Raw genomic sequence first — 18064 nt, 5'->3', positions numbered from 1 at the left:
ATGTCGTAATCAAAGACATAAAACATCATCCGTGTGTAAAATTGTCGACAAAAATGAGAGAGAAACAGGAAGATGGCCAGTTTCTATATCTTTCTATTCAACCAATCACAGTATCTTGGAAAGAGAAAGAGATTTGTCATCTTCACCTCTCTCGTTTTTGTTGATTACATGATATACTATTTCGATATGGATGGTGCAGTCCATGCTCTTATGTCTTTGATTGTAACTTGGCGAGATAGACGCGTTATCTCTTATCTTCTCCACACACGCACGCACATATATACAGATACATCACACGCAGTATGCGCTTTTAAACTGCAATTGTGCAGAATGCAATATTCAGTTAGTTTTATCGAATTTTTTTCTCGACAGAGTCTTTGAAGGGGTCGTGCTCGCCATAGATTTCCGTGTGTTATAAAAAATTTCTCAAGACGTGAGTCTCAAATATAACGAAACTTCATCTTTCCTTTGGTTCCTCTATCGAATGAAGCTTCATTTCGATAGATATATAATTTGAGAATCGATCATAGGTATTTAATATGGAAAATTAAAAAACTTTTTATTGTGAGCGATCCCCTCGACATTTTCGTTGGAGAGAAATCGATTCCAAATTGCCTCAAAGGGCTCATAGATGAAAGCCAGCGCATACGTGTCACAGTTTTTCACTACATCGCTTTGTATCGCAAATAGCTTTAAGCTACACGCTCGCTCGCAGCGAGCCTCGCGCGAGCTTCAGCTTCGTCGTTCCATAATCGTAATCAGGATAATCTGTAATCTGGACGCTTTAAACATCCGTTGTACACAAGTACGGATCGCGATTTCAACCCTCCATCCCTCCCCGTATGTAGAGTAAGCAGCAATAATAACGTCAACGCAGGATAATCAATTTCCGTAGTGTTGGTTTCCAATAAAACCAGTTTGCGAATACTTCCGCGCACAGAAAGGCTTAATTAATCCTCTCTACTCATGAGGGCATCCGCCTTTCTCGCTTTGGCAACAAACAGGCACGAGGATTGCTGCTGTTATCAGACAAGTGCGCTTTACAGCGCGGGGGAGTGTTTCAGTTTTCTAATATCTTTAGCCAACTCGATATCAAAAGCTCGTTATGGAAAAGCTGCTTCTGAGCAGCTTTACAGTGATTTTATGCTTATTTGCAATTTATCTGGCAACTTCGCTGATCGCGAATCATGTCATTGTGATAGATCCCGCATGTGAAGGGAAATTGTTGAATACGGCGTTAATAACCACCATATATTGTTTGCTAAATCTTGCGATCATGAATAAAAAAATTATTTTAAATTTCGTAGAAGAATATCGAATTAAAGTTTAACGTGACTTCATTTCTATGTAGAGTAATTTTCTTTCAAATGTAGAATAATTTTAATCTTAATTAATTTACTTTTTTCAAGTTCTAAGATTAAAATTAATTTACATAGGTAGAAATGGATATTGATTCTTAAATGTTTCATTACGGAAACAACACACTGGCATGTATGGCATATCCGATCCAATTCAATTGTTTATAACTTTCGTAAAAAAGAACATATTTTTATATCAAATGTTTTTATATAAAATTTTTTTTTCAATCGAAAATAACAGTAAGCAAATGTATGCATCTTCACTAATAAAAAAAGTTATAAGCAATGGAAAAAGCATTGGCGAAAATTCGAGTGTGCCAATTTATATCAAAAAGGTACAAGTTGTACAAAGATTAATCAATTATACACTAATGAAATATTATTTGAGCTTCTCAAAAACTAACTGATTAATTAATTTTTGTAATTTTTTATAACATATATATTTTTTATAATATACCGAAGCATGCAACTTATCATTTTATTAATAAATAATAATAAGGCTCTGTAAAAACAATGTAGTCAAAAAAGGGACAAAGAGCCAGTAGCAAAGAACTTTAATTTAAATTAAATCATAAAATTCGTATAATAATTATAATTGACAAAAACAAACGTTTCGATTCCGCTCGAATCATTTTCAATGTTTTCGTAATATTTAAACATCGCTATAAACCAACAATATACATGGTATTGCAAAACTCATTATAATTTATAATCCCGTACTCTTCATTTCGTGTAGTACGCTGCGAGTGAAGAATACAGGATTATAAATTATAATGAGTTTTGCAATACCATGTATATTGTTGGTTTATAGCGATGTTTAAATATTACAAAAACATTGAAAATGACTCGAGCGGAGTCGAAACGTTTGTTTTTATCAATTGTTATACGAATTTTATGATTTAAATTAAAGTTCTTTACTACATTACTAGCTCTTTGCCCTTCTTTTGACTACTTATTATTTTATTTGTTTCATTTTATTACAAATTTGTTTCATTTTATCACAAAATAGTTTAGCCTCTGTAGGTATTATTTATTAATAGTTAAATAAATGAAATGTATTTTATATGTTAAAATAAATGGAATGTATTCTGTATGTTATATGTATGTTTTTATTCTATTACTTCTAGGGAAAATTTGCGTAAATGTTCGCGCTTATTTAAAGTATCATTCAGATTGTATGTTATATTTCCTTTTTATTATATTTCCCGTGTATGTTTTTGGATTTTATGTCGACTGCAACAATATTAATTAATGTATGTGTCATGCATTTATTTCGATTTTATTCAATTTTATTGCTTTGTGCCAATTACATTGTTTAATAATTAACCTTTAATTTTAAATGTGTGTTCTATACAAATGGTCGTTTTCATTAACTTAGAGGTATGCAATGAGAATGCATATTCAAAAGAGCCAATGAAATTATCAGGAGTACGCTTTGTAATCGCATCCGCATTCCTCCATTACATTCTCTTTAGCATCAAATTTAATTCCCATCGATCATGTGACGTTCGCCCCAGATTGTTGCTCGTACACAGATAGATAGATAGATAGATAGAGAGAGAGAGAGAGAGAGAGAGAGAGAGAGAGAGAGAGAGAGAGAGAGAGAGAGAGAGGAAGAGGAAGACAATATCTTGAACATATGAACTCACATCCAATTAATTTAAAGTTTATTCGATTGATCGAACAAAATAAATATATAAAATCAGAAGTTTTAAACATCAAAATTTCCGAAAAAATGGAGATTCGTGAAAGTATATTTTAGAAAATGAGGATAAAAATCTTGCGAAGAGATCCTCCAGTTCTTATCTCGATTCGCCAGCATTTCAATCCTTCTTCACGATTCTTCCCTTGGATTTTCGGTTTCTCGATCGTTAGTTCGTACAATCGTGTTATAGTGCGATCCTTAGCATCATCAGGGATGCTTCCAAGATTGATCGAAGCGGAACTCAAGAACACATCTACTTTGGAATTGAGCTCTATGTTCACAATAGACAACACAATAGTCCAACACCGACAGTTTACTCACACGTGTGTTCAACACCCTTAAACGTATCGTGAAGTGTAACGTCAATGTGACTTAATAGTTTCTAAAGTTTTGCGGATATCACTTCGTTAGTTCCATAAACTCTTATTAATTGAAAAAGGTATATGATAAACTGCTATTTGCTTGATTCAGAAAATGCTTTATTTTAATTTAATATTATTTCCACAAATGTTTGAACAAAATATAATTTATTTAGAAGAGAATTCAAATGCAAGATCAATTTAGTTCAGAATAAATGGAAGCTCAATCTCAAAACAAAGTTGGCATTCTCGATAACGTAATGTAACGTACAGAGACAGAAAGAAAGAAAGAAAGAGAGAGAGAGAGAGAGAGAGAGAGAGAGAGAAAGGGATAGAGGAGGCGCGCTGTTGCAATTAACTGCCTGGGGGGTGGCCGCCCCTCTCTTGTCCTTAGCAGCAAGGCAAGCAACGGCAATACGCCATTACATTATGTATCAACAACGTTGTGTAGTGCAGTTTATTACCGTGTTACATTGTTACTATGCACGAAGGCGAAGGATAGTACGGAGATGCACATTGTATGTAACGCATCACAGCCCTTTGGCCTAAACTTAGATTCTCAAAGGATCTTAAGATGTATTGCATTCCATCTTGAAAAGGCGAAAAATCGATCGAGCATCCTAAACCGTAAATATTCAAACATTTAAAAAATAAAAGTAACATGGGTATGAAAGATTCACATGGGTAGAAAATGTCTCTTCTAAATTTTACTTCTTAAAAAACTTCTCTAAAAATCTAAAAATTCGAAGAAACGGATAAATGAATGATTAAATCATGAAGCCATTATTTTTTCATTTAAAAACCGGAATGATGTGGGAGTCATTAAAAAGCTATACCAATCGTAAAGAGATTTATTGATTTATGATTTATTGATTACTTATTTCCAGGGCACATTAGACGACAATCTCTCTTTTTCGCCTCGATGTGATATTAATAGCGCGGCACGCCTATTTCGTATTTTACAGCGATGGCGGTTTCCTCTCGTTTCCTTACGTTGACGAGAAGAAAAGTATATCAGTGGACCATTAATTTCTCCTTAATATGTAGGCGCGTGTACAAAATCAGACGCTATTCAGAGAGACAGTGTCGTTCCTGATAGAGGCTTTTGACTTTGCCATCTTCAAGATCATCAAAGAGCCGCAACGAAGTCAGACTCACTCGTTGCTTAACCCTTTTCTCCTCCCCCTTTCGCCCTCTTTCCATCTTCCTCTGTCTACTATGAATTCTAGAGATAACGAGATGAGGAATGAAATGGAACGCAACGCGAATGCAAGTCCCTTTATTTTACCTCTGGGAACTTTCCTCGCTGTGGGAATTCCAGTTCCCACTGCGTTACGATTACGAGAGAACGAGGGCATTTCGATTTAACAGTGGAATACTCATGGCAATGAAATTGATCTACTTCAACGCGCAGCTCTTAACTCGCCCGTTGAGAAGTTTTATCGAAACATAATTGGAAATGAAGTTTCATGTGAATAAAGCAAATCTTTTTTCGCTCGTTGTTCCAAAGGACTTTGATTATTCAATTTGAGATGCTTATTAAAAATCAGACCACTAAAACGTGACCTGATTTTTCATAAGTGGGAGATCCTTATCTCTTGTGATTTCCAACAGACGTGAACGTCGACACCGATGCTAGATATTGCTGTACTTGTTTTATTCCTCTTGAGAATTCGATAACGTAGAAAAATAGGATGCAAGAACAAAGAGAGAACATAACGTTCTAGTTGTTAAAAAAAAAGAGAAAATGGAAAAGGGAATTACGTGGATATTTACATGGTGCTTTCTGTTATCGAGTTCGAATTGCATCCCCAAGTTCGCAATTGCGAAGCTTTGAACGAGAAAGGGAACTCCCTTTTTTTCTCACGACTATGAGTCGACTATGACGCTTTTCTGTTCTCGTGTCGCGTTTAATTACGAAGACCCGCCGGCCAACTCGTTATCCGCCAGCTTGTCATTATTATCGCGATCGCGAAAGTTCGAACGTGCAGGACGACGTATCACCGACGAGTCGGAAATAAAAGCTCGTCTCTCGTTGAACAGTTCCATCGAGCAATTCCGTGATGCACAATCGACCTGATAATGGATTTTTAATCGAATTCCCTATGGCTTCTGAATTCCAATTACACAACGATTACACTGACGCATCTAAATTAATTGTTAAATCGTTTCATCTCTCTGGGCTTTTACGAACCATTGAATTATATCTTTCGATCCTTGAATTGTTACACTAGTTGTATGTGTCTTTGAACTTGTCAACTTATAAACCTACGGTTTTTATTCTGACTTTTATTCTGAAATCTCAAACTATGTTGAACCCTTTTATTCCAAAAGTCCTAAACATTCTTAAAGATTATCGGATTTTAAAAACTTCAGAGAACCTCTTGATTAAAACCCATTTTAATTTTCTGCTTTGAATCTCGTATGCATTTTGAAACAAGTTTCTAGATTCCTTATCTTTTTCTATATTATAATTGTGCTTGTGACTATGCTTGATTTTAAATATTAATTTCTGAAATTCTTCACGTGCGCATGAAACATATTAACTGTACATATTTGCCTCCGAGAATGATTTTCCAATTCAAAAAAAATCATTCGGCAACTGATAATTTATTTTCCACGGCGATCCTTTCAGTATGTCGCCGCGCAACGGCTCCTGCGTGGCGGAAGTGAGTTCCGTGAGGAGCCTTTCGTCGGACGATGTTTCGGGGACCAAAGCGAACCGGAAGAAGTCGTGTTGGGCCCGCGCGACCGATCCGGCCCATCGTCGCGGTCGACGAATCCAGCTGCTGCAAATGCTGGTGCTACCTTTCATACCGATCCTCGCTCTGATCGTGCAGACCGCGAATACCCTTCACGACATCCTGATCTACCGTCAGGAGGTGTCCGACATAGAGACGCAGGTGAGCGAATCAAGTTGCCCTTCGAGAATTGCTAATTAAAACGAGAAATATCGAGAGATCTCCGTTAGTGACCATTTCTTAGATTAATATTATATTTTTTGTATAAAGATATAATAGCCTTGACCATAAGTATGAAATACCCTCAATTTATTACATTTTTTTGAAAAAGATGCATTGAGAAAAATATCTGGTTTGAAAATGGACAAACCAGAAAATTCTAATCATATCAATCAGAGAAAAATATCTGGTTTGAAAATAGACAAACCAGAAAATTCTGATCATATCAATCAGAGAATTTTGGTAGATTTAACTAAAAAATTCGTCCATATTTAAACAGAATTCCAGTTAATGCAACTAGACATTTTTTTCAGTATGATATAAAAGGAAAATTAACAGAATATTATAATTGTTAAAAAATAATATTATTTTGCAATAAAATTATTTCTTAATTTATTTTTTATTAGATATAGAATGTTTGCGTCTCAATTTGCGAGAGTATTTTATTTATGGTCAAGACTATAAGATTCTGAAATTTCTTGACTTTCTTATAATTACGTCTTTTATATTGATGAAACGTCTCATTTTTCATCATTCTCTTTTTCAATTTATTTGCTTGGTCCTTTTAGTGAGTAACAAACGTTGGTACTTTTAGTATCAATCACCTTTACGTTTTGATACTGAAATCACAAGATCGATGGTGTATCCTCTCTTTGCTTTTTATAGAAAATTTGTGTTCCTAACTTTAACGAGAAGTATAGTTTACATTTATATGAATTGATTCCGTTATCTGCAGCAAAATGTCGGCTCTGAAGTTCCTCGAAGAGTCCATATATTAAAGCAATTTAGAAACAGTTCTGCAGCATCTCTCTCATATATATTCTATGTGAGTTTCGCGGAAACTCCAGTTTTACAAATTGCTAGTTCAGCATTGTCTGAAGTAACGGGCGAAAAGTTCCACGTGCTCTCGCGTCCGCTCACGTTGCGCCTTGATAATTATGTAAAGAGCGCAATTAGGCTGGGCTGGTATAATTCACTGGTGATCGATCGACAGCGACGGTTCGTTTGAGAGTAACGAGAGAATGAACAAATACACCGCACCTACGCGCTTCAATGTCTGCGAATAGCATCGCGACATAATCGAGGCGTTTCTGCTTGAAGTACAAGTCTCACGACTACAATGCCTTCTTTACTTTAATTTAAAGAAGTAAAAAGAAGATATATGACTAATTTTACGATCCTTTATAAGAACATGAAATTAATTAGTTCGAGAGAGAGAAAGAGTCAACAACAATAAGTCTCATTTTCAAATCCCTTTTTCAATTAACTCTGAGAAAAGATCTAAAAGGAGAAATTTGTTGTCACGTTATAATCAAGAACCCGATAATAATATTGACTGATTGATTTTATGATATAATATAAAAACTAATATAAGAACATAAAATTAATTAATTAATTAGAACCAAAAATAAGTCAAAGAATAAGTCAGTCTCATTTTCAAATTCCTTTCTCAGCTCTAAAGAAAGATCTAAAAAGAAAAATTTATTGTTACGTTATAATCATAAGGATGCAGTAATGATGTGCAAAAGTAACGAGGAAGAATTTCAGTAATGTGCCCTGCTAAAAGCATGCTAAAATTTAACGTAATTTACAACGAGAAAGAAAATAAGCGACTCTGCTCGTTCGCTTTGTGAGATCGAAACGCAAGCTTGCACGAGCTTTGATCGCTGCATGCGGTCGCAATTTCGTGATCAAGTGATAGAGTATCGGTTCGTCGTTTATCAGTTCTCATAGAGTCACGGATGGCTACAGTGACGAACGATTTCGCTCTTCCTCTCTGTGGAGTGAGGAGTCCGCAGGGCTAGGGGCTGTTGTTAATGAAAACGTCGGACACTCGTTGGAAATCGCATTCGATTCGATTTCCGATTCGAGCGACGGTGTCCGGCATGGCACAAGAAATTACGTTACAGCCATTCTCGCGCGACGAGCTGGCTATTTTTATTTTATTCTCTCACGCACGTTCGGATTATCGACTCGCATATACATGCCGCCATCGTCGCCCTTTTACTACTTCGAGGCGAGATGCGCTTGCAAGGGATGATGAAATAAAATAAGAAGAGAGCGAGATGGGGGGGACAATGACGTAACTGATGTTTAGTCGGCCATCGCAGGGAAAACACAACTGAGAATAGAAAATTTTAAATTTATAAAATTTTCTTTGATAAGCAAAACTGAAAAATGATACTTTATTTTATTCTTAATAAAATAGAAATATTGTGATTCGAAAAATTCTTTATATAATATTTTATTATTCTTACGAATATATTTCAATTGTCATTTACGGCCAGGTTTATTACATTTAAAATATTAAAATTAAATTTCTCATTAAATTTATTAGATTTTTCAAAACAAAATAAATTTCGTCTGTGAAAAACTTTGCATATCTATGGCTCATAAATATAAAATCGTAACGTATGTACGCTAATTGAGTTTAAAATACCAAATAATTTCACGCTCACTTTCTTAAATTTATGTCAATTTTAATTTCATTAAAAGAGTATATTAAGCAGCAAGTAAATTTTGATCAACCATAATACGTGGGCCATTGTCTTAATTGTAAATTATTCGTGACGCTTTTCCTTCATGGAGAGAAAATTTCCACTGCTCTCTGTCTAATCGCCTTGTTCACAAGGATATTAGACACGACTCTCCTGGGAGCGAAAGGTCGATCAAATCGAAATTCATCGCAATGTTGGCTGCGGGAACAACGGTCTTCGATCTCGAGTTTGTTTGACAAACGTCGCAAGAATGGTCGCCATTGTCAGTGATGTTGGGTATACGTATGTTTGCGATCGTACTCACGTTCTGTATATAACCGATGAGCGTTTCGCATACTCATCGATGCACCTCGCTCTTTGCGACACACACCCCTATAATTCTACACTGTATAAGAAGCATTGGGAATTCTTCTCTTTTAGCTCGAACCAGATTTAAAAAGATTCCTGGGCATAATATTTTTTTAATTTTTGTAACACTACAGATTTATTAATTTTCGTAACATAAAATTTTGTCGCAACGAATATTATTTAAATTAATAATGAGAATTTAACATTACAAATTATTTTTTATCAATCATTCTGTATATCTGTGTGATGACAAGTTAAATGATAACAGAACGAATTTGATAACAGAATGAATACATTATAGAGAATGAAAATCTGATGCCGGAGGCTGCAGTTCGGAATGACAGGAATAATCTAGGGCACCAGAAAATTATGGAAAAGAAACATCGAGACTTTTGTTGAATCAGATACTTTTTTGTAAAACTAAGAAATTTAAATGAAAACTGAAAAGAAAATTGAAAAGAAGATATGTAATTTTATAAAAAGGATATCTGTCGCGATAAAATTTTTTTCCAAAAAGAACTGTTACATTTATATTATTTAAAACGCCATATTATGGGAACGATACACTGCAGTGATATACCCATCCAAATCGATCGCTTATAACTTTTCTAAAAATAAATATATATTATAAAAAAAAAAGTTCTTTAATCGAAACATCAGACATTAAGGAATATCTATAACAGTACTAAGATATATGTATCTTTATCGATAAAAAAGTTATAAGTAATGGAAAGAGTATTAAAAAAAAAAAAAAAAGAAAGTCATTGAAAAGAAAGCGATCGTTTAAGAATAAATGAGATCGAGAAGACTTAAAAAAGCAGAAATGGTTACAAGAATTTTTAAGAATTCATATATAAATACTGCAATAAAAATTGTGAGTTTTAAGTCGGATGCAGCGATTATTAAAATCAGCGTACGAGTGTACGTTCGTTCTGGCTTTAGTCTGATCCTTACAGCAACTTTGCTGAGACTTCGTCGGAGCAATGAGGATAAGCAGGACGACCTCTGACCCGGCTTGAGGAGCCGGGATGCCAGGCTCATCTGGCTTAAAAAGTTCATGGCACGCTAGCAGAGCCGCGGATTATTCTGTGGTATACGAGCGCTTTATTGACAAAGAGCAAGTTGGCAAAGAACTTTCTGTTATAGTTAGTGAGCTTACGGAGGTGCTAGGTCTTCGACGAAAGATCCTCACTTGATGAGATAGAATCCTTATTTCTCTGGCGAAAGTTTTCGTTCCAGAGGGATAGGAAAGATCGATGGTGGAACGTCAACGGTGGGATATTTAATTGCGATTGCTGTGCAATTTGCAACCACGCTAATAATTATCTCGGATCGTAAAACGATTTTATCACCGGCGTTAATACAATATCGCTCGTCGCCGTGAGTCGTGAGATTGAAATGAAAACATAGGCTCGAGCTTAGACTAATGAGATTCTTTAATATAACGCGGTTAACAGGTGGAAATTTGTAACAGATCCTCATGAGCAGATTTATGACACTCAAGTTTCTGCTCAATCGAAAAAAAAAATCTGCTCAGAAATCTAATGATTTAGAATCGAGGATTATTAAAGATGAAGATTTCTCCAACGAATCTCCATGTAACAGAATATCCATTGATGGATATTCCAATATGACACAAAACAAGAAATGAGACTGTAGGATGATCTGTTTTTCGAATCCATGAGTAGCGAGAAAAAGTTTCATGTGTGCTTCAGTTGAAAATGAAATGATTGCAAGTCCCAAAAGTGATAGTGACACTTTCCAGGCACTTTCGGGACTTGAAGTGGCAATTGAATATATGTTCTGGAAATACTCGGTCTCTCGAAACTCGAGACCCTCCACTTGGTCCTTTCGTGTCTTACAATTAACTCTGTTCTAACGGAAGTTCCGCGAGAACAAACGTCGGATCATTATCTCGATGAAGACGACTATCTCCTTCCTATAGAAGTATCCAACGCAAGAAGTATTGGATCAGCCAGACTTAGAAAATACTTTTTGAAATATTAGAACGAAGTTAAGTTTTTAAAGACGGCATCGTCTCATTATAAAAGAAAAAACATTTTTTTACTGATTTTGCTCAAAAATATCTTTTAAGTGAAGAATATATCAATGTCTAGGCTTTTTAGCTTTTGGTACTATATTCAGTGTTCAATGCTACATTTCCATCTTCAGTTTTAAGTATAACTAATCTGCACAAATCCCAAATTTACCTTGAATTTATCCCAAATTTAATTTAAAAATGAACGTTGCAAATATGCAACATTTGTTCCTACAGAGGATTAAAAAGAATTCCCAAAGTGTACTTCTTCGTAAAAATTAGGGTTCTATGATGATAGATGCACTATTTTTTACATTTTCGATACATATTCAATGATAATTGCAGGTGACGATAGCAACGGATCTGGGCAAAATGGTCACCAGGATGCAGCTGGAGAGATCCGAAGTGGCTTTTTTCATTTATACCAACGGCAACACATTGAGGTACTAGTTATTTTTCCAGTTTTTATCGATAGATGAAATTTGTATTTTTGTTGAAAACAAGATACGATAACTCTGATTTGTTTTCTGTCACGTTTGATTAGATAATAATACAATTTAATTCCCTTTTCAGTTCGTTTATTTTCGCATTTCTGATACGCCTCGTGTAATTATCGAATGGAACGTTCACAAGTCTCATTGATCCGACCACGTGATCGTGCCACAGCGACGAAATGCGAAATCTCTTCCTCGAACAAGAGTGCGAGGAAATGCTTTCCATTGCATTTCGCGTGATGAGAATGAATGGTTTTCTCGAGTTTCGCAATCGAGACAAGACGAGAGAATGCGACACGTTTCTGCAAAAACAAACGCTTCGCGGAATACTGAAATAGTCGTGACAATCGTTCGAAAAGCTCTGTGAATTGACTAAAAATAATACTGCTCGATGCGCTGTTTGATTTTGTTTGATTTGGAATATTTTCGTAACATATATTCCGATCTTCTGGCAAATTTTTTTCTGCAGGGCTTTTAAACTGTCAGCACTTTTTGCGCAAGTTCATCCAAAAAGACGATCAAAATTTTTAGAAATATATGTTTTAGAAATGCGAATAAAAAATACTTAATTAATATAATTCGTACATTAGTTTTAACGTATATAAAGAACAAAGATGATTCATTTTATAAAATAATCTTGGCTATAAGAGTATAAAGCACTCTCACAAATTGACGTAAACGTTCTATATCTAACAAAAAATAAATTAAAAAACAGTTCATTAAAAAATGATATTTATTTTTATTAACAATTTTATTTTGTTAGTCCCTTGTTTTTATTATTGCCTTTTCCAAGAAAATACAATAAATCGAGGATTACATACTTATGGCCAAGGTAATTAATTAATTGTTACAATTAATAGTTTAAAATTGTTTTATTTTTCTCCTCGTAATTAATAACAATATAACATACTCCTTTAATTACTTAATAATATAATAATATACGTGATTTTCTGCAATATGTTATTTTTACGTGCTCTCAACGTACGGTCACTTCGCTTGATACGCTTAGGAAACTTCGTCCCAATGAGAATTACATCTTCCTCCCTAATTCACTTTACCCTATGCTCGACAACTAGGTCGAACCTGACGCAGAGATTCGCCATAACCGACCAGGATCTCCATAACATGAGCACGTGGCCGTTGGTATCTGTACCCAGGGACGAAAGCAAGACGCAAGCATACGACGTGGTGAGCAAGGAGGCCTTCCAGGCACGCCTGGAGGACTTCAGGTAAATTAAATCGATCCGTACGAAGGTCGTCTCCGAACATCATCCGCCACAAAGGAGGCCAACAACCGTGAAATCGCGTCCTGCACAAAATTCTGACCTTAGCTCGTTGGGTCAGCCGACCGTCTCGCTTGGCTGAATCTCGATCAATTAGGGGCAGACACATAGAGGAGAAAAGTGAAAATTGTAGCTGAAAGTTTAACAACGAAGTTTGTCACAATTGGATATTAGAAAAACTTCTCGCGGTCGCGCGATCCGCAATTTTTAACTTCGTTAAAAAGATTGTGGAATAAACTAAATTTAAACGTTGCATATCTAACATTTATCTGATATCAAAGAAATAATAAGACACATCGCAACTATACATAGCGTGATTCTTAATAATCATCTAATTTTTTTTAAACCTCTAGGGTGTTTTTACACTCTAATTAATATCACTATTGTTAAATCATATTATATATTATTGATTGTTTCCGGATTTATTAGGATTTGAGAATATTCTAAATATGGATTTAATCAGAATTTTCTGAAAAAAGTAAATTGAAATTAAATAAATATTTAAAACAAGCACATTAAACAGTTTATTATGACAGTACTTCTCAAAAATAAAGATTTTAATTAATATATCGCTTTTTAATTGTGAATTTTCAATGGAATTGCATATTTATAAGTTCGTAAAGAATAACTGTTAAAAAAGAAAAAAAATATGCTAAACAATATTCGTACAAAACAATATTTTACAACAATTCATTTTTTGCCGCTGGGCAAATCGTTGTAAAAACATCCCAGGTATTCCCAGATTTCTATTTCTAGATTAAAGAAACAGGTAGAAAAAAAAGAAAATAAGGAATAAAATGTTTTGTGTTCACGGTGTCAGTATATATATCTCCTGCGCGGGAATTGAATTCCTCATGCGCGGGCAATCTTTACCTAATTAACTTAAGAGGCCCCCCCACGTGCACGTGAGTACACTTCGTAATAATTATACTGCACTGGTGTGGGAGGCGGCAACGCGACGCTCTTCACAGGCGTAATTATTAAGACAAATTGCGACTCTCTGGTGCAAGCGAGTGGTATCGCTTTGAACGTCGGTAACCGACAGTTAATTCCCATGTTGGCTTTTACCCCTTTTCCGCACGCGAGCACGACCACTGAACCACCCGCTGGATGGAAAGTTACGACGGAAGCTTCAGGCTGTTCCCTCGAGCCCTCGTCCCGACACTTGTTGAATTTCCATTCAGAATACGAGTGGGGAATTCTCCTCTCTTTCTTTATCCCTCCCTTTCTCCTGCTTGGGCCTGTGTCCCACTAGCAAATACTCGCATAGACAATCATATCCGAACGGGAGTTCTTGATATCTATGGGTCGCTTGTGTATCTTGAAATGAGATGAAACTTACAAAAGTAAATAAATTCACTGAGGCTGGGGTTGTTCCACCTTTTGATAAACTTCAGCTCGCTACTCTTTTACTTTATGCTCTTACTCTTTTACTCTTTTAGTCTTTTACTTATCCAATAGATAAATTATCATATAGTTTATTTGAAACTGGAACAACCGGCCCTAAGTGTTGAATAACTAATAAAACTATAAATATTCTAGTGAATTTGTAATTTTCAACTTCTTTCAGGATACACAATCGCCTTCCTGATCGTAAATTCGAAAACGATTTATTAAGCTGGCAAAAGCGAAGGTTCTAGGAAAAGCTAGTTTTCTTAATATTTAATATTCTTCTAATATTTTATATATATATATATATATATATATATATAAAGAAATTAATTAATCTCAATTGAGTATGCAATATACATACATGAAAAAAATGATTTTGCGTAAGTATCTAAAAATTTAGCTAGATACAATTTTAAAAATAATTTTGTTGGACTATTAAAATAATTATGTATGATCATCAAGAATAACGAGCAACGTTGCAAAAAAATTTTAATAGCAATTTCTAGCAATCAGCTTGGACGTCCTACATAATTATTTTGATGATCTAACAAAATTATTTTCAAGTCTGTATCTAACTAAATTTAATTTTCTCAAAACCATTATTTCTTTGTATGTTCTAAAAGGGGAAAAGACCATATAAATATTTCGTTAGGAAATATCTTTAAAACGTGAATGAATGAAAATTGATTTTGTAAGAAACTCTCGATATTAGAAATTATAATGAAATACTGAAGTAAATAAGTAAATTATATGTGAATGTTATATGTATTATAATAAAAATTACTTAAATCACCTACATTAATTTAAGTAATATAAAATGAGATAATAAATAAAAAATTCAAACTATATATATAAAATAAGTAATTTCGTACACTGTTAAATCTATAATGTCAAATTTAACTTAATGTGAGTCGCCACTGCTCCTACTAAATATATCGTTATTTTTTATCAAAACGATAATTAAATTTGACACGATATCGTGTCAATTTGACATTATATAGTATTAAGTTGGCAATGTATAGTGTCAAATATAACCATTAATTGTTTTAATATAAAATAACGATATGATTGAATAGGAACAGTGGCGACTCACGTTAAGTTTTTTGACACTATAGACTTAATAGTGTAGTAAATTCTAAAATTTATCGCAATACTGTATCGGGTCTGCAAAAGATCTTTGAAATTTTTTGGTTTTACTCCTTTTATTTTCTATATAATGTACAAACACAAAAGTATTGAAATTTCTGGACGTAGATAGTGACACGATTCTATAATAGAACGCGGCATATCGGCAAGCGATATTTCATCGTTATTACTAGACGCGTGTCGCAAAGGGAGAGACCACCCTGTAGCGGCGGAATGAGAAAGGGATTGGTATATCAAGTGGTACATCTTGAACGTAAGATAGCGCATGGCGATACGACAAGACCGTCGCGGTCGTATTTTCTCGTGGAAATAGGATGGAGCGAAAAGGAAAATCAAGCGTCCATTCTTCGATAAAAGGAAAGAGAAACGAGCGAGATATAATTTTCCTATTGACCCCATAAAAGAAAACGACGACATGTGAAAATACGGAATTTTTTATGCCAGCTGCGTGAAGTGCAGCGACTTTTCTTTCGAATCGACGGTGAGACTACTTCAATATTTTACGCAAAAAGATACAATCTTTTTTTTATTTCACATGAAGGGAGGTGGAGTGGGAGTAGCGTTGACAGAATATAAAAAAAACCTGAGCTTTTAACGAGGCGAGGTTGCCGAAGCGGCAGATTGTGTGGCGAGGAAAAAATTCATTATTTTTAATTAGGAGCTTAAGGGCTTTAATTAGAATAAAGCGACATCGCGTTTTCAACTGATAGTGCAACTAGTAATCTCTTTGTGAAAATATCGGTGCGATTGCATCGACAAACGAAACATTGGAGCTTTCAGGATTGCGGAGGTGTATGGCAAAAAGTTTCGCTTTAACGTTCGAAGAGTGGGGTCTTTTGATGATGAAAAATTCTCGGAAAATCTCTCGACAGTCTGAGTTTAATATTTGTGGCATTTAAACGACCATAAATGTGACAAAAATGTCGGTGGATCTTTGAAGCAGTTGAAATTGAGAAAAAGTTATTACAAAACCATTAGTTGTACTAAATTATTTAAATATTATATATTTTGCCATTAATATAAAAATATAAATGGAGAAATTGATATTGACACTTCAATTGAAAATTGTTTAATTTGTAATCTTCCTCATGCAAATTTTAAAACAGAAATCATCGATAAAAAACATAAAGTTATATTTAAAAAGTCTTATCTCTTTTTTCTCTCTTGAAAGATTCAACACACAAAATTTTTTCAATTAAAACGAATAGAGGAATATAAAAATTTTAATTAAAAAATTGTTTAATTCGTAATTTCTTATTCGAATTAAAAAAACATTATTGACAAAAAACACAAAGGTGTTGTGTCTTAAGTTTTATTGTCCTTTTACCTTTTGCGTTCAACGAACAAAAGTTTCTCAATTAAAAAATTTGTTGGTCCGTTGACTTCTCAATTTAAGATTAAAAAATTCTGTCACGCGTGGCAGGCGCACTTTTACGGTCGCTTTGACCAGACGATAGTACCCGACGATTTAATTAACGTAATTTTGACGTTGAACGACGGGGCAATTTAATCGGAAACGCCCTCGTACACATCTCTCGATTAATCCTTTTCTCCTGTCGTCTAATTATATGTGTAGCGGAGGGTCAAAAGGCGTGGCGGAGACGAGCGACGTACACGCTTTTATAATAGTCCGGCATGTCGCATTCGACTTGTCGCATCGATTGACGATAAAAATATTTAACCCTCATCTCTCTACGTCTCCATGGCCAAGCGGACCTCGCAAAATTGAATGCAAATGCCCCTGATCTTTTCAACGCCAATGGGAACGTTTTCTAGAAATACATCGAGAATATATTACCAAACATTATTGAAAATTTTATTCTTGTTAGCTTTACAGACTCATAAAAATAAGATCGAGAAAGAAGTCTTCTGTCGCTAATTAAATTTCCGAAACTTTGATTAATTATGCAATAATTACGTCGCGTGAACTTTCTTTGGTCGGTTACGAAACGCGTTACGCAAACAAGAGAAATAATGGTCTCTTTTCGTTTTTTATTCTTTTTTTTTTCGTAGGATCGTTCCTTCATTTTATTCCCTTGAGTAAGTTCTACTTTACATATGCGGGCACATTGAAATCGAGCCGATTTGCCGATTCCAATGTGTCGTGGTCGAATGTTTATAAAAGGCTCGTTTTTCATTCCGATGGAGCGAAAACGCCGAGTGCAAACCTCAGTCTAGCATGTACGTTCAATAAATCGATAGAGCGATAAAGTATCGATATGGAAAGGCTGATTGCGCGCATACAGTCGCCAACGGGTATGAAGACACAGAATATTTTGTACCACCCGCGCTCTTTTTCCCTCTTTCTTTTACCTACCAGCACTCTTTTCACTACGTTGATACTACAATTGGAACTCGCTTTCCATCAACATCCAAAACATTCAGCGCATTTAAACGAGCACTCTTCAATCATCTTCAGCGACACGAGACAAACTAATTTCTTTTTTTTTATTTTTATTTCTTTTTTTTCTTAATTTCCATTC

At 34.8% G+C, this 18064-nt stretch overlaps 1 protein-coding gene across 9 annotated transcripts in view; it reads left to right on the top strand.

The window, feature by feature from the left end:
- LOC105151446 (uncharacterized) overlaps window positions 1-18064 on the top strand; it is a 228111-nt gene that overhangs the window by 198390 nt on the left and 11657 nt on the right. For 7 of the 9 annotated variants that reach the window (XM_087415643.1, XM_087415642.1, XM_087415640.1 and 4 more), the window contains 3 exons: window positions 6058-6325; window positions 11612-11709; window positions 12837-12989. In XM_087415643.1, coding sequence (XP_087271769.1) covers window positions 6059-6325; window positions 11612-11709; window positions 12837-12989 — 518 coding nt within the window. In that variant the 5' untranslated portion in view covers window position 6058. The remainder of the gene's footprint in view (window positions 1-6057; window positions 6326-11611; window positions 11710-12836; window positions 12990-18064) is intronic. The other 2 variants (XM_087415645.1, XM_087415644.1) reach the window with 1 other exon arrangement.

This window comes from Acromyrmex echinatior, chromosome 18 (genome assembly GCF_024713525.1).
Source record: "Acromyrmex echinatior isolate Ae372 chromosome 18, ASM2471352v2, whole genome shotgun sequence".
In the NCBI taxonomy this organism is placed as follows: domain Eukaryota; kingdom Metazoa; phylum Arthropoda; class Insecta; order Hymenoptera; family Formicidae; genus Acromyrmex; species Acromyrmex echinatior.
This window is presented reverse-complemented; position numbering and strand designations above follow the sequence as displayed.